This window comes from Cherax quadricarinatus, chromosome 29 (genome assembly GCF_038502225.1).
Source record: "Cherax quadricarinatus isolate ZL_2023a chromosome 29, ASM3850222v1, whole genome shotgun sequence".
Lineage (NCBI taxonomy): Eukaryota > Metazoa > Arthropoda > Malacostraca > Decapoda > Parastacidae > Cherax > Cherax quadricarinatus.
In genome coordinates this window covers 17,573,867-17,592,237 of record NC_091320.1, presented here as the reverse complement: position 1 = coordinate 17,592,237, position 18,371 = coordinate 17,573,867, and the positions used below count along the sequence as shown (strand labels likewise).

Below are 18,371 nucleotides of genomic sequence, written 5' to 3'. Positions count from 1 at the left end.
CCTAGGTTGAGACACTGCAACATCATGGAATCTTAATTCTGAGGACATGTACATAACCTTCACGACTACGACAACTACTACTACTACTAACCCATCTCTTTGGGAAGGACCTACTTCCTCTGGGGAATCCCACCTACCAGTGAATATGCCCTCGTCTGCTACACCTGACGTTACTATATAAGCGCCAGGCTCCTTTCTTCTGCTTCAGAATCTCCACGACTATGGTGCTCTTTGCACCTACTCCTAGGTTGAGGGACTGATTACCTCATCTTCTGTACATAGTTCTACTGTCTTCAAGTTATGTCCTAGAATTTGTATTGATAAAGCCACTGGATGGCGAAACGTCTACAATAAAGATACCCAGATGTTGCACATGTGTCTTAATCTCATCGTGAAAGGAGTGTCAAGTTCTTGGGAGGAGGTAAGAGAGTCCAGATGGCTGTGGCTATCTGGTGTTGTTTCTTGTGTGTGTGTGCAGTGTTCCAGTGTTCTATGTTCTGAATGTGTTGAATAACGTTAGGGTGAGGTGGGTGAGGATGGAAGATGTTCTCCCAGATGTGTTTGAAGATGTTAGTAGCAGCCTGCGGGTCTGAGATGTGTGTGTTGTTGTGGGTGATGTGTTTGAATTTGTTGGTGGGAGTTGTGCCTCTGATTTTTTTGATAAAGTTCCAGAAGGCTTTAGTGTTTTTAATACGCTGTTTGTCCGCTTGTTGTTTGAGTTGTGACCAGTGATTGTTGTGGTCTTGGTCTAGGCTGTGTAGATTGTTGTTTCTAAGGTAAATGAGATCTAATCGGACTTGATTAAATCTATGTGTGTTGTAGAGGAATCGGTTGTGGTAGCAGATAATTAGTCTTCTTTTTCTGAATGAGGGTTTGAAGGAATAACGAGTGGTGTGAGTTTTCTTTGGTATTGCGATGTTGGCTGCTTGTGTAATGGTGTCCTGGATGAGATCAAGTTGAGTATCGATGTCAGAGTTGAGTTTGTTGTTTTAGTCATAGGTGAGGTTAGTATTGTCTATGTGTTGTTTGAAAGCATCCCAGTCAGCGTTCTTGTAGAAGGAAGGTGTGGCTGGGATGAGGATAGGGTTGGAGGAGATGTGTGAGATGACTGGGATGTGATCAGAGCCTGTAATAGGGCCAGGTGAGATGTAGTGTTGAAATAGAGAGCTGGCTCGGTTTGCCAGAATGATGTCTGGTTTGCCTTGGCCTGTGTGGTTATAGAAGGTGTTGAAGTCTGGGCCGAGATGAATTAGGTGTTTATGGTTTGTGAAGTTGAGTAATTGGTGACCAAGTTGGTTGTTACTGGTGTGATGAAAGGCGGTGTGTTTGGCATTCATGTCAACTAGTAGGTATGTTAGTGTAGATGAAGAGTAAGGAAAGGTCGAGTATGTTGAGAATAGTGCTTGGGCGAGAATAGGTGGTGAAAAAGATAAAGGGGCCAAGGTGGGTGTGTATTCTGACTGCAAGACAGTGTTGGTAAATAAAAGGGATTGGGAGAAATTCGTGTTTTATGTTGGATTTGACAAGGATGGCAACCCCATCGTGGGGATCATAGGGAGACTGTAGTGCAGTATAACCATAATGGCGGATACGTTGAGGGGCTTTGAGGCAGGTACTGTTTAGCAAAACAATATCTGGCCTCTATGCTTCAAGTAAGAATGTACGTTGAACTGAATCACTTTAAACATGATTTAACCTCACCTATGACTACAACAACAAACCCACCTCTGACATCGATACTCAACTTGATCTCATCCAGGACACCATTACACAAGCAGCCAACACCGCAATACCAAAGAAAACTCAGGATTAAAGCCCATGATAGTGGTGCCATCAGTGGATGTGTGTTTGTAGGTGTTACGGATCTGTTTCCTGGAGGGGGAGGAAGAGATGGATCTGTTTTTATGTTCTTTTGTCTGTCTGTCAGAAGTTGGGGCAGGTTTAGGTTTGAGTGGATTTTGTCTGGAGGAGGTGGAGTTGGACCTGGATGAAGTTTTGGATGTAGTGGAGGAGTTGGCGAAGGTAGATGCAGAGGAAGTGGAAGCTTTGGTAAGGGATGTGGAAGTGGAAGCTTTGGTAAGGGATGAGGAAGTGGAAGCTATGGTAAGGGATGAGGAAGTGGAAGCTTTGGTTGGAGATGAGAAGGTGGGTAAGGAGGTGGGGGGGCGGGTGGTCGTAGCAGCAGCAGCAGGGGTGTTGGTGGGAGGGGTAGAAGTAGTGAAAAGGGGTAGGGGAGGAGGAGAGCTGGTGGGTGTAGGAAGTGGAGGGGTGGGAGAGAGGGAGGAGTTAGAGGTTGTAGGGGGTTTAGAAGAGAAGCAAGAAGGAGGGATGATTAGGGAGGGAAGATTGTTAGCAGACAAGATTAGGTTAAGAACATGTGAGTAGTCTGATTGGTAAGCTTGAGAGATTACCATCGCAGCAGTGGCGAGTTGACAGTTAGTTTTGTAGTCTAGTGTGGGTGTAGGCATAGATGGAGAGGTGTTTGTAGTCTGTGTGTTGGTGTTTGTGTGTAGGGTAGAAGAGGTAGACCAAGTGCTTTGGGAGGCCCAGGCATTGGGGTGGAGGAGGGCGGTATGTTAAGGGAGGGAGGTACAGGGATGGGGTTGGGAAGGGAGGGAGATTGGCTTGCTCTGAGAGAGAAGAGAATGTCTTTTCTAGAGGGGCAGGAATTTGCAACTGCAGTGTGTGACCCACCGCAGTTAGAACATTTAAGGGGGAGGTTGCAAGTATTCCAGAAATGGCCAGTTGCTGAACATCTGGAGCAGACTTGTGTAGATGTACATGTGTTTTTGCAGTGGCCGAATCTGTAGCATTTGGGTGGAAGTTCGGAGTGAAGAGAGTGTTTGGAGGAATGCGGATGGTCTTGGCAAGGATTCCTTGACTGAAGAGTGTAGAGGCGTCAGCAGGAGTAGAACAGCGTATTTTGAGAATGATAGAGTTTTCGGGTCTGTAAATATCGTCAACGGCGACTTTGTTCTTAGTACTGATGTCTTTTATTAAGTCTTTGTCTGTATCATAGGCTGTCAGGAGAGAGTAGTCTACGTGTTTAGCAATGACTGTGCTTTTGGCACAGTGCTCAGGGGTCCAAATAATGGTGAAGCCGGCGTTGAGAAGTTTTTGTCTGGTTTCGGTTGAGGTGTACGTTTCATAGGAATGTTTGTCAAGAAGGAGTTTGAAGCCTGAGTTGGTTTTAAAGACTTTTTGTTGAGGTGCACCAGTGATCTGATGTAATAAATTTTCAGGACAGATAGTCGCATCAGGATTAGAGAATTTGAGGTTTAGCGAGAAAGAATTGGATTTAGAAGAGGCAGAGGCAGGTGTGGGTGGTAGAGGGAGAGTGGAAGAGGGGTGGGAGGTGGAAGGCAATGAAGGCATCTTCTAATTACGTAAAGATGAAATAACAGTTGTGGCGGTGACAATCGGCTAAAAATTGAGAGTACTCAGCTAGGCAAGTACGTGCAATGGAAGACACTGTCATGCAGATTCGGGTGTCATCTGCAAAGGAAGACACGGTGCTGTGGCTGACATCCTTGTCTATGTCGGATATAAGGATGAGGAACAAGATGGGAGCGAGTACTGTGCCTTGTGGAACAGAGCTTTTCACCGTAGCTGCCTCGGACTTTACTCTGTTGACGACTACTCTCTGTGTTCTGTTAGTGAGGAAATTATAGATCCATCGACCGACTTTTCCTGTTATTCCTTTAGCACGCATTTTGTGCGCTATTACGCCATGGTCACACTTGTCGAAGGCTTTTGCAAAGTCTGTAATATATACAGACTTTGCAAAAGCCTTCGACAAGTGTGACCATGGCGTAATAGCGCACAAAATGCGTGCTAAAGGAATAACAGGAAAAGTCGGTCGATGGATCTATAATTTCCTCACTAACAGAACACAGAGAGTAGTCGTCAACAGAGTAAAGTCCGAGGCAGCTTCGGTGAAAAGCTCTGTTCCACAAGTTCCTCATCCTTATATCCGCATCTGACACCCGAATCTAATTACGTAAGGCAGACATCAACCAAATCTTTCATGAAAACAATAAAGTTAACAGAAATTTCAATTACTCAGATATGGCGGAAATTAAATCTTCATGTACAAAACAATCGGAAACACCAACGTCAAAGAAATCATTGAGAGTACTCAGCTAGGCAAGTACGTGTAAGTAGACACACGTACTTGCCTGGCGCAGGACACTGAGGAGGTGAACTGTAGCTTGATGGAGCACTGTATATCCTGAGCGGCGGCAAGACTGGCGTAGAGACTTCAGGCAGCAACAGGCTTCCTGTACTTGGGTAGGCAACCACCGACACACCAATCCTGATGATGCACCACTCTAAGCGAAGTCTCTCCCAACACGGGGTAATCTGAGAGAGGCAAGATCGTCGATGATCAATGAACAGACTTCGACTGTGTTCCACTAGTGAAAGAGGAAGATCAAGCGACAGTGTTGAGACTTAAATACTGTCAGAAGGAGAGGTGCAGAGTAGTAGTAGTGAGAATGTAGCCACTGAGAGGTCACGTCCCTCTCAGATCTAACAATTCTCACTTGAAAAAGTTGTCTAAATTTGACTAAAGTTAAAATCCCCTACTATCACTATGTTATTGTGTCTAGAAGCCCTAACAATTTCGTCCCAAAGAAGTCTCCCTCTATCGTGATCCAAGCCAGGAGGTCGGTATATTACACCTAGAATCAGTTTTTCTTGACCTTCTACAAACTCTACCCAAACAGATTCTGTTACTGTTCCATCTATTTTTATACCTGTTTTTATGCAACAGTTAATATTTTCTCGAACATATAATGCAACTCCTCCCCCTTCCCATTACATCTATCCACATGGAACAACTTAAACCCTTGAATATTGCACTCAGCAATCACATCCCGACTCTTTAAATCATACCACGTCTCAGTTAATGCAATGACATCAAAGTTCCCAGCACATGCTACCAAACGTAGTTCATTAATCTTATTTCTTGCACTTCGACTGTTAGAATAAAATACTATCATATATTTTTTCTTCTGCACATTTTTCCTATTCATCTTTGTTTTTACACAATTTCTGGAATTATCATTACCCAGAGTTACTCCATGACAGTTACTATTAAGATTCTTAATATCAGAGCATAAGTCAATATATCCATACTCATTATTTATCATTTCTAAACTCATACCTCTAACTAATCCTAGTTTAAAGTCCTAACAACCCTCCTCAACTGAGCTAGCAAGAAACCCCACACCTTCCTTGGATAAGTGAACCCCATCCCTGGCATACATGTCATTTTGGCCATAGAAGTTGTCCCAGTTGTCAATGAATGGTACTGCATTATCCTTACAGTGTTTATCCAGCCAACAATTAATACCAATTGCTCTGGACAACCATTCATTTCCAACACCCATTCTTGGCAAAATGCCACATATAACAGGATGCCCCCCTTCTTCCTAATTATGTCTATAGCTGTCCTGAACTTTCTAACTAAATCCTCACTTCTACGCTTGTCTACATCATTGGCTCCACCACTGAGGCAAATAATAGGATTGATACCGTTCATGATGTTGTCAAGCCGGCTAACAATGTCCTCCATCCCAGCCCCAGGAAAGCAAACCCTCTGTCTCCTACTCCTGTCCTTCAAGCAGAAGGCCCTATCCATGTATCTAACCTGGCTATCCTCAACAACAACAATATTCATACCTTCCTTGGTGTTGTTCGTCGTGACGTTCCCTGTAGTCGACTCACGTTCGTCAGGAAGCACGGAGTATGCATTAGATGTTTCCACAACAGTTTCCACAGCAGTCTCTTCTTCATCGTTTCTGCCTTTCCATTCTTTTTGATCGTCAACTTCGTTCCATGCTGTCCATCCACTGTCCAGGTTCCCTTCTTGACCTGAGGACTCAAAACTGGAGGACTACTACGAATTCTCTTGTTTTCCTCAGTCAATCGTCGTATCTCCAACTTCGCTACCCTCAATTCTTCCTTAAGCTGCTGGTAAAGTTACTCGGTGGAGGGCATCTTGGTTCAGCCCAAGGAGAGCACACAAACGTCCTCACTGAGCTAAGTACACGTCACCACTGAGCTAAGTACACGTCACCACTGCTAAGTACACGTCACCACTGAGCTTAGTATACGTCACCACTGAGCTAAGTACACGTCACCATTGAGCTAAGTACACGTCACCACGTTTCCAACCAAATTCTTCTTAAATCACAACCAAAGCTTCGTCTTGAAGCCAAACATGATGCCTTAAGCTGTACTGATAACTTAGTCACACAGAACACTCTTTCACAAATTATTTACGTTGATGGTTCTATTCACCAATCCACTGATGCAGCTGGTAGTGCTGCTGTTGTCGTACAGAGTGATGGCTCTCATAAAGAAATTGGAGCATGCATCAATAACTGGGCCTCTACCCTTCAAACAGAACTGTTTGCCATACTCCTTGCACTCAAATGCGTTCATATATCTAAGGTTGACACTTAAATTGTAAGTGATTCTCTGTCATCTATAAATGCTCTCAACTCATTAAGTATAAATTGTGACATGCTTGTGTCAGAAGCCAGGCACAGGTATGGTAAGATTGTGGACAGCGGAGTCAGAGTTCATATGCTCTGGATTCCATCTCACATTAAGTAAGTAAGTAAGTTTATTCAGGTATACACAAATACAGTTACATAGAATTATCATACATAGCAGCATATGTGTAGAGAACCTGGGATAATCCAAAAAAGTCAGACAGAGTGACTTATTTCCATTGGGGTCCTTTTACCTTATTATTATAATATAAAGGTTATAATATTTTCTTATTATTCTATAATGAAGATAACATCTTATTATCATACTAAAAAGACTATCTACTACACGAGGGTCATTAAGACTATCTACAGTACGAGGGTCATTACTAGGAATAAGATAAAATTTACACGTATGTTAGCTACAACATAGAAAATCATTCCCCTCCCTTTCTGTAGCTACATTCATCAGACACCTTTTGGCACTCTTCTTGAACTGGTTCATGCTATGACTGGCTTTGACATGTGCGGGCAGTCTGTTCCATTCCTTTATTGCTGTACAATAAAAGGTGTTTGAAGCCTGGCCAATGACTGTGGGTACTGCAAAGTTGTGCTCTCTCCCCCTAGTACTATGATTGCTTTGGTTCCCAACCTTGACAAAATTGACAGCAAGATATTCTGGACACTGTGAGCAATTTTATAAACATGATTTAGCTTCAGTTGTTTTACTCTGTCTTCAACATTCAGCATATCCAACTGCTGTAATTCATTCTGGCCTACATGTTCTCTTGGTCCCAGCCCCAGGATGAATCTTACGATTTTGTTATGGGTGATTTGCAGTCTATCTTTCAGTTTTTTTGTCAAGGCAGAGTACCATGAAGAGTAAGCGTAATCCATATGGCATTGTATAAGGGCTAGACATAGGGTCCTGCGAGCCTCAGTAGGTAGACACTGTGCTAGTCTATACAGGAACTTCAGTCTGGCATTCGCTTTCTGTACTACACTGTTCCCTATCAATTCTCCTGACATGCATGGGTCAAAGGGGATTCCCAGATATTTTACTGATGAAATCAAAGTGATGGGCTCCCCATTACACTGGACATTAAAATTATTTACCCTTCTCAGTTCATGTTTCGTGCCAAAGAGAATGGCTTCAGTTTTCCCGAGGTGTAATGATAGTTTGTTTTCTACTAACCATTTGCTGCAGGACTCCAATTCCAGTGTTAAAACATTAGCTATATCTTGTGGGTCTTTACCTGACACTAACAGAGCACTGTCATCTGCATACAGTAAGAGTTTGCACTTGACACTGATAGGCATGTCATTGACATAGCATGAAAAAAATAAGGGACCCAGAATACTACCTTGGGGAACTCCACATGCTATCGGCAGGGGTTCTGATTCTTCAGATGCATGACAGAACTGATAAACTGGCTAAGAGTAGATTACAATCTTGGGTTGTCAGTTAGCAGTTTGAGAAGAATAATACGAAAAGAACTTCAACTGATTTTTCCATAGCAGTTTCATTGTCTTAACTCAGGTGTAGGAACGTGTGCTGTATTGACACAAAATATCTGTCAACTAAAGTAAAGAAAAGCCTTGTGTTGACGGTGAGGTGAATTAGTTAAGAAGTTAGCGCAGTACTGAGCAGTTAACCGGCAGAAAAGTATTGTCCAGTAGACGTAGAAGAGCGAAGATACTTGTGTCCACGCATGATACAGGTCCAAAAATTAATTTAAATTTATCGTGTTGAATATCCAGTCCCAAGTATGTTGACTTTGAGATATGCTCTCCAAGTAGACTATCATCATTTAATGTATACCTGGAGAGGGTTTCGGGGGTCAACGCCCCCGCGTTATAAATATTTTTATTTAATATTTTGTCAAACAACCTTATCATACCACACATTGTGGACAGTGGAGTCAGAGTGCACATGCTGTGGATTCCATCTCACATTGGTCTTCAGATGCATGATAGAACTGATAAACTGGCTAAGAGTAGATTACAATCTTGGGTTGTCAGTTAGCAGTTTGAGAACAATAATACGAAAAGAATTTCAACTGAATTTTATTGACTTAAGACTTAGGGAGATTGACACCAGTCAGCCCATCTATCATCATTCTATCCTACAGGAGGAGCCACATATCTATTACCTGGAGTTTACCTGGAGAGAGTTTCGGGGGTCAATGCCCCCGCGGCCCGGTCTGTGACCAGGCCTCCTGGTGGATCAGCGCCTGATCAACCAGGCTGTTGCTGCTGGCTGCACGCAAACCAACGTACGAGCCACAGCCCGGCTGATCAGGAACTGACTTTAGGTGCTTGTCCAGTGCCAGCTTGAAGACTGCCAGGGGTCTGTTGGTAATCCCCCTTATGTGTGCTGGGAGGCAGTTGAACAGTCTCGGGCCCCTGACACTTATTGTATGGTCTCTTAACGTGCTAGTGACACCCCTGCATTTCATTGGGGGGATGGTGCATCGTCTGCCAAGTCTTTTGCTTTCGTAGTGAGTGATTTTCGTGTGCAAGTTCGGTACTAGTTCCTCTAGGATTTTCCAGGTGTATATAATCATGTATCTCTCCCTCCTGCGTTCCAGGGAATACAGGTTTAGAAACCTCAAGCGCTCCCAGTAATTGAGGTGTTTTATCTCCGTTATGCGCGCCGTGAAAGTTCTCTGTACATTTTCTAGGTCGGCAATTTCACCTGCCTTGAAAGGTGCTGTTAGAGTGCAGCAATATTCCAGCCTAGATAGAACAAGTGACCTGAAGAGTGTCATCATGGGCTTTGCCTCCCTAGTTTTGAAGGTTCTCATTATCCATCCTGTCATTTTTCTAGCAGATGCGATTGATACAATGTTATGGTCCTTGAAAGTGAGATCCTCCGACATAATCACTCCCAGGTCTTTGACGTTGGTGTTTCGCTCTATTTTGTGGCCAGAATTTGTTTTGTACTCTGATGAAGATTTAATTTCCTCATGTTTACCATATCTGAGTAATTGAAATTTCTCATCGTTGAACTTCATATTGTTTTCTGCAGCCCACTGAAAGATTTGGTTGATGTCCGCCTGGAGCCTTGCAGTGTCTGCAATGGAAGACACTGTCATGCAGATTCGGGTGTCATCTGCAAAGGAAGACACGGTGCTGTGGCTGACATCCTTGTCTATGTCGGATATGAGGATGAGGAACAAGATGGGAGCTAGTACTGTGCCTTGTGGAACAGAGCTTTTCACCGTAGCTGCCTCGGACTTTACTCTGTTGACGACTACTCTCTGTGTTCTGTTAGTGAGGAAATTATAGATCCATCGACCGACTTTTCCTGTTATTCCTTTAGCGCGCATTTTGTGCGCTATTACGCCATGGTCACACTTGTCGAAGGCTTTTGCAAAGTCTGTATATATTACATCTGCATTCTTTTTGTCTTCTAGTGCATTTAGGACCTTGTCGTAGTGATCCAGTAGTTGAGACAGACAGGAGCGACCTGTTCTAAACCCATGTTGCCCTGGGTTGTGTAACTGATGGGTTTCTAGATGGGTGGTGATCTTGCTTCTTAGGACCCTTTCAAAGATTTTTATGATATGGGATGTTAGTGCTATTGGTCTGTAGTTCTTTGCTGTTGCTTTACTGCCCCCTTTGTGGAGTGGGGCTATGTCTGTTGTTTTTAGTAACTGAGGGACGACCCCAACAAAATAAGCCGACTCTTGGATGTCAATGCCTCCCGGCTCCGGCTGGGTTACAACTATCTTTGGCAGGTTAAATCACCACCACCAGATGTAGACTATTGTCACACCCTGCGTCATTATGTACTGGAGTGCGATAAAATTAATGAATTTAGAGACAACTCACTCAGAAATGTTCAAGATATGTCAAAGTATTTTATCCACAGTGGTATATTACAGACCATTCTGGAGAAATACCCTGACTGTTCACTGTAAATAAAGCATTACCACGTACTCACCTAGTTGTACTCACCTAGTTGAGGTTGCGGGGGTCGAGTCCGAGCTCCTGGCCCCGCCTCTTCACTGATCGCTACTAGGTCACTCTCCCTGAGCCGTGAGCTTTATCGTACCTCTGCTTAAAGCTATGTATGGATCCTGCCTCCACTACATCGCTTCCCAAACTATTCCACTTACTGACTACTCTGTGGCTGAAGAAATACTTCCTAACATCCCTGTGATTCATCTGTGTCTTTAGCTTCCAACTGTGTCCCCTTGTTACTGTGTCCAATCTCTGGAACATCCTGTTTTTGTCCACCTTGTCAATTCCTCTCAGTATTTTGTATGTCGTTATCATGTCCCCCCTATCTCTCCTGTCCTCCAGTGTCGTCAGGTTGATTTCCCTTAACCTCTCCTCGTAGGACATACCTCTTAGCTCTGGGACTAGTCTTGTTGCAAACCTTTGCACTTTCTCTAGTTTCTTTACGTGCTTGGCTAGGTGTGGGTTCCAAACTGGTGCCGCATACTCCAATATGGGCCTAACGTATACGGTGTACAGGGTCCTGAACGATTCCTTATTAAGATGTCGGAATGCTGTTCTGAGGTTTGCTAGGCGCCCATATGCTGCAGCAGTTACGTGTGTGTGTGTGTGTGTGTGTGAGTGTGTGTGTGTGTGTGTGTGTGTGTGTGTGTGTGTGTGTGTGTGTGTGTACTCACCTACTCACCTAATTGTGGTTGCAGGGGTCGAGACTCAGCTCCTGGCCCCGCCTCTTCACTGATCGCTACTAGGTCCTCTCCCTCTCTGCTTCCTAAGCTTTGTCATACCTCTTCTTAAAACTACGTATGGTTCCTGCCTCCACTACTTCTCTTGCTAGGCTATTCCACTTCCTGACGACTCTATGACTGAAGAAATACTTCCTAACGTCTCTGTGACTCGTCTGAGTCTTCAGCTTCCAGTTGTGACCCCTTGTTTCTGTGTCCCCTCTCTGGAACATAATATCTCTGTCCACCTTGTCTATTCCCCGCAGTACCTTGTATGTCGTTATCATGTCTCCCCTGACCCTTCTGTCCTCCAGTGTCGTCAGTCCGATTTCCCTCAACCTTTCCTCGTACGACATTCCCCTGAGCTCTGGGACTAGTCTTGTTGCAAACCTTTGTACTTTCTCTAACTTCTTGACGTGCTTGACCAGGTGTGGGTTCCAGACTGGTGCTGCATACTCCAGTATGGGACTAACATACACAGTGTACAGTGTCTTGAACGATTCTTATTAAGGTATCAGAACGCTATTCTCAGGTTTGCCAGGCGCCCATATGCTGCAGCAGTTATTTGGTTGATGTGTGCCCCCGGTGACGTGCTCGGTGTTATAGTCACCCCAAGGTCTTTCTCCCTGAGTGAGGTCTGCAGTCTTTGTCCACCTAGCCTATACTCTGTCTGCGGTCTTCTTTGCCCCTCCCCAATCTTCATGACTTTGCATTTGGCAGGGTTGAATTCGAGAAGCCAGTTTCTGGACCACATGTCCAGCCTGTCCAGGTCTCTTTGCAGTCCTGCCTCATCCTCATCCGATTTAATTCTTCTCGTCAGCTTCACATCATCTGCGAATAGGGACACTTCAGAGTTTATTCCTTCCATCATGTCGTTCGCATATATCAAAAATAGCACTGGTCCTAGAACTGACCTCTGTGGGACCCCGCTTGTCACAGGCGTCCACTGTGATACCTCTTCACGTACCATGACTCGTTGTTGCCTCCCTGTCAGGTATTCCCTGATCCATTGCAGTGCCCTCCCTGTTATATGCGCCTGATCCTCGAGCTTCTGTACTAATCTCTTGTGGGGAACTGTGTCAAAGGCCTTCCTGCAGTCTAGGAAAATGCAATCAACCCACCCCTCTCTCTCGTGTCTTACTTCTGTTACCTTGTCATAAAACTCCAGAAGGGTTGTGACACAGAATTTGCCTTCCATGAACCCATGCTGGTTTTCATTTATAATCTTGTTCCATTCCAGGTGTTCCACCACTCTCCTCCTGATAATCTTCTCCATGATCGTGTTGATATCTTCAAGTCTATAAAATACTCATGTACCTGATACTTTTAATAATCTAGAGATCATGGTTCCAGCTGCTGGCATTCTGGTCAAGACTATAGAGAACGCGACACAGCGGCCTCCCCGTGTAATGGGCAAACCTTCCCTCAACATGTTTTACATGTTGCAGGCTCGCTACGGTGTCCAGCCAGAGAAAACACTCATCATAGGTGATACGTGAGTACCTGAGACACCCCACACGCCTCTCTCCTTGTTGTCCTCGGCACGCAGTGGCTTCATCAGTCCAGTACAAAGAAGAATGGTTGAAGATCAGGAGTTCGAGGTAATGTCTCTGAGCCTGGAGTCGATGTAATCAGTCCAACAATCTTGAAATGAATACAGCATATGCGTGAAGAGGCGGCTTATATACTGCAGATAGGTGAGGTGAAGCAGTCGTAGATTACATCGACTCCAGGCTGAGGAACTGATTACTTCAAATTCCTTCCGATCTTCAACCATTCTTCTTTGTATTGGACTGAAGAAGCCACTGTGTTGAGAAACATTTCCACAGTAAAGATAGCCAAGTGTTGCACATGTGTCTGATTTATCAACTTGTGGGTTCTCTGAATCATTTATAAACTTGTCCTCGCTGATGTCTTCTACCGTAGATGTAATCTTTACCCTTATTTACATCAACATTACCAGTACACTTTCCATCAACATTACCAGTACACTTTCCATCAACATTACCAGTACACTTTACATCAACATTACTAGTACAGTTTCCATAAACATTACCAGTACACTTTCCATCAACATTACCAGTACAGTTTCCATCAACATTACCAGTACACTTTCCATCAACATTACCAGTACACTTTCCATCAACATTACCAGTACAGTTTCCATCAACATTACCAGTACACTTTCCATCAACATTACCAGTACACTTTCCATCAACATTACCAGTACACTTTACATCAACATTACTAGTACACTTTCCATCAACATTACCAGTACAGTTTCCATCAACATTACCAGTACACTTTCCATCAACATTACCAGTACACTTTCCATCAACATTACCAGTACACTTTCCATCAACATTACCAGTACACTTTCCATCAACATTACCAGTACACTTTCCATCAACATTACAAGTACACTTTCCATCAACATTACCAGTACACTTTCCATCAACATTACCAGTACACTTTCCATCAACATTACCAGTACACTTTCCATCAACATTACCAGTACACTTTCCATCAACATTACCAGTACACTTTCCATCAACATTACCAGTACACTTTCCATCAACATTACCAGTACACTTTACATCAACATTACCAGTACACTTTCCATCAACAATACCAGTACACTTTACATAAACATTGCCAGTACACTTTCCATCAACATTACCAGTACACTTTCCATCAACATTACCAGTACACTTTCCATCAACATTACCAGTACACTTTCCATCAACATTACCAGTACACTTTACATCAACATTGCCAGTACACTTTCCATCAACATTACCAGTACACTTTACATCAACATTACCAGTACACTTTCCATCAACATTACCAGTACACTTTACATCAACATTACCAGTACACTTTCCATCAACAATACCAGTACACTTTACATAAACATTGCCAGTACACTTTCCATCAACATTACCAGTACACTTTCCATCAACATTACCAGTACACTTTCCATCAACATTACCAGTACACTTTCCATCAACATTACCAGTACACTTTACATCAACATTACCAGTACACTTTCCATCAACAATACCAGTACACTTTACATAAACATTGCCAGTACACTTTCCATCAACATTACCAGTACACTTTCCATCAACATTACCAGTACACTTTACATCAACATTGCCAGTACACTTTCCATCAACATTACCAGTACACTTTACATCAACATTACCAGTACACTTTACATCAACATTACCAGTACACTTTACATCAACATTACCAGTACACTTTCCATCAACATTACCAGTACACTTTACATCAACATTGCCAGTACACTTTCCATCAACATTACCAGTACACTTTACATCAACATTACCAGTACACTTTACATCAACATTACCAGTACACTGTCCATCAACATTACCAGTACATTTTACATCAACATTACCAGTACACTGTCCATCAACATTACCAGTACACTGTCCATCAACATTACCAGTACACTTTACATCAACATTACCAGTACACTTTACATCAACATTACCAGTACACTGTCCATCAACATTACCAGTACACTGTCCATCAACATTACCAGTACACTTTACATCAACATTACCAGTACACTGTCCATCAACATTACCAGTACACTTTACATCAACATTACCAGTACACTGTCCATCAACATTACCAGTACACTTTACATCAACATTACCAGTACACTGTCCATCAACATTACCAGTACACTTTACATCAACATTACCAGTACACTTTACATCAACATTACCAGTACACTGTCCATCAACATTACCAGTACACTTTACATCAACATTACCAGTACACTTTCCATCAACATTACCAGTACACTGTCCATCAGCATCATTAACATTATTAACCTCCAAGGGTTAGTAACCCAGGATCACCCAAAGTAGCTAATTAGTGTGGCTTATTTCCACTGGGTTTCCTTGTTTATGTTCTCCACCAGGATGCCACCAACAACAATTGTTAAACTCTCAAGTACCTACTTACTACTAGGTGAAATAGAGCAGCAGGTGTCAGGCGACTTCCACAAACTTTTCAATTAAATTGCGTCGTCTGACTAGTTAATTTACTGCGCTTCCTCAGCCCGACCTGTGCATGACAGTGTAGCAAGACGGAATTACAGAGGTAATGATGGTTATATTACAGTGGTAATGATGGTTATATTGCAGAAGTAATGATGGTTATATTACAGTGGTAATGATGGTTATATTGCAGAGGTAATGATGGTTATATTACAGTGATAATGATGGTTATATTGCAGAGGTAATGATGGTTATATTACAGTGGTAATGATGGTTATATTGCAGAGGTAATGATGGTTATATTACAGTGGTAATGATGGTTATATTGCAGAGGTAATGATGGTTATATTACAGAGGTAATGATGGTAATATTACAGAGGTAATGATGGTAATATTACAGAGGTAATGATGATAATATTACAGAGGTAATGGTGGTAATATTACAGAGGTAATGATGGTAATATTACAGAGGTAATGATGGTAATATTACAGAGGTAATGATGGTAATATTACAGAGGTAATGATGGTAATATTACAGAGGTAATGATGGTAATATTACAGAGGTAATGATGGTAATATTACAGAGGTAATGATGGTTATATTACAGAGGTAATGATGGTAATATTACAGAGGTAATGATGGTTATATTACAGAGGTAATGATGGTAATATTACAGAGGTAATGATGGTTATATTACAGAGGTAATGATGGTTATATTACAGAGGTAATGATGGTAATATTACAGAGGTAATGATGGTAATATTACAGAGGTAATGATGGTTATATTACAGAGGTAATAATGGTAATATTACAGAGGTAATGATGGTTATATTACAGAGGTAATGATGGTTATATTACAGAGGTAATGATGGTTATATTACAGAGGTAATGATGGTTATATTACAGAGGTAATGATGGTTATATTACAGAGGTAATGATGGTTATATTACAGAGGTAATGATGGTTATATTACAGAGGTAATGATGGTTATATTACAGAGGTAATGATGGTTATATTACAGAGGTAATGATGGTTATATTACAGAGGTAATGATGGTAATATTACAGAGGTAATGATGGTAATATTACAGAGGTAATGATGGTAATATTACAGAGGTAATGATGGTAATATTACAGAGGTAATGATGGTAATATTACAGAGGTAATGATGGTAATATTACAGAGGTAATGATGGTAATATTACAGAGGTAATGATGGCAATATTACAGAGGTTATAATGATAATGTTACAGAGGTCCCCTGGCTGTCTTCAAGAAGATACTGGACAAGCACCTAAAGTCAGTACCTGACCAGCCAGGCTGTGGCTCGTACGTCAGTTTGCGTGCGACCAGCAGCAACAGCCTGGTTGATCAGACCCTGATCCACCACGAGGCTTGGTCTCAGACCGAGCCGCGGGGGCGTTGACCCCCGAAACCCTCTCCAGGTATACTCCAGGCTGGTCATAATGGTAATATTACAGAGGTCATAATGGTAAGCTAAGAGATAAGATTTCGTTCGGATTTTTAACCCCGGAGGGTTAGCCACCCAGGATAACCCAAGAAAGTCAGTGCGTCATCGAGGACTGTCTAACTTATTTCCATTGTGGTCCTTAATCTTGTCCCCCAGGATGCGACCCACACCAGTCGACTAACACCCAGGTACCTATTTGCTGCTAGGTGAACAGGACAACAGGTGTAAGGAAACACGTCGAAATGTTTCCACCCCGTTGGGAATCGAACCCGGCCTCTCCGTGTGTGAAGCGAGAGCTTTAGCCACCAGGCCACCGGGGTAAAATTACAGAGGTCATAATGGGTCTTTGTTAGACTCAATTAGGCACAATACACAGTTAAAATGTTACAGTTATTACATATATCACTGTTTGAGTATATAACAATATATGGATACAATGTCAGAAACTCAACAGTGGTCAGCGTCTAGCTTAAAATGTTGATAATAATGTTTCAGCCACCTAACTGATGCAAGGTCTCCATACACACTCAAAATTTTCTATACTTTGTTAGCAATAAACAGATAGGTTATTTCCTGAAGACTTAATAAGAGCGTTGTTATGGCTGAGTCAGCCAGATGAACAACTGTCATACCTTGTGATGAATGGTTTTGAAAACCGACAAGTTGAAGAATTGAGACATTTATGCAATATATGGGAATCTTTATTAAAGAAACGTTTCGCCACATGGCAGTCTTCAAGCTGGCACTGGACAAGCACCTAAAGTCAGTTCCTGATCAGCCGGGCTGTGGCTCGTACGTTGGTTTGCGTGCAGCCAGCAGCAACAGCCTGGTTGATCAGGCTCTGATCCACCAGGAGGCCTGGTCACAGACCGGGCCGCGGGGGCGTTGACCCCCGGAACTCTCTCCAGGTAAACTCCAGGTAAACAGTGACTTTGTCGTGGGGCTTCGGGAGGAGATATGATGGTTGAAGGTAAACACAGTTGTTGGATGGTAACGATATGTATTGTCAGACTGTGGTAAGAGAAGGGCCCAGCCTGCCGTGTTACTGCCTGCTTGTATGTCTAAGCCTGGAGTGAGAGCGAGGTAGCGGGTCCCACTAACTCATGCGCATCCCATGACGCCATACAGTCACTGGGCCTAAGGATCTTCTATATAAAACACATGTAAAGGAAGATCAGCAACTATGCTGACAACTTCATCAGTCTTATACAAAGCATGAAGGTATAAAGAGGGGAGGAGTTTGAAGTCTATGTGTCAGTCCATCAAGCTTGTAGAAAGTACAGCATAGGGCCGTAGACGTGGATTATATACTGTAGTCAGGTGAGGCGAAGCAGAAGGAGGCTGGGTCATAGTGGTACCATCCACTAGTCTAAGTAGGTCTTCGTCCAAAGATTGGACAAGCTTTGAAGAATTTTTTTGTATCAAGATCCCATGATGTGATCTGTCACATCTGTCAGACACTGCGTCATCATGGGATCTTGATACAAAGAATTCTTCAAACCTGTCCAACCTTTGGACGAAGACCTACTTAGACTAGTGGATGGTACCACTATGACCCAGCCTCCTCCTGCATCGCCTCACATGACTACAGTATATATATAAGCCACGTCTTCGGCCCTATGCTGTACTTTCTATAAGATTGATGGACTGAACACATCGACTCCAGGCTGAGGGACTG

At 42.9% G+C, this 18,371-nt stretch overlaps 1 protein-coding gene across 1 annotated transcript in view; it reads left to right on the top strand.

Annotated features, from left to right (window-relative positions):
• The window catches only part of LOC128690372 (glycerol-3-phosphate phosphatase), a 165,154-nt gene that overhangs the window by 125,484 nt on the left and 21,299 nt on the right, over window positions 1-18,371 (top strand). The window contains exon 5 of the mRNA XM_070089631.1: window positions 12,542-12,683. Coding sequence (XP_069945732.1) covers window positions 12,542-12,683 — 142 coding nt within the window. The remainder of the gene's footprint in view (window positions 1-12,541; window positions 12,684-18,371) is intronic.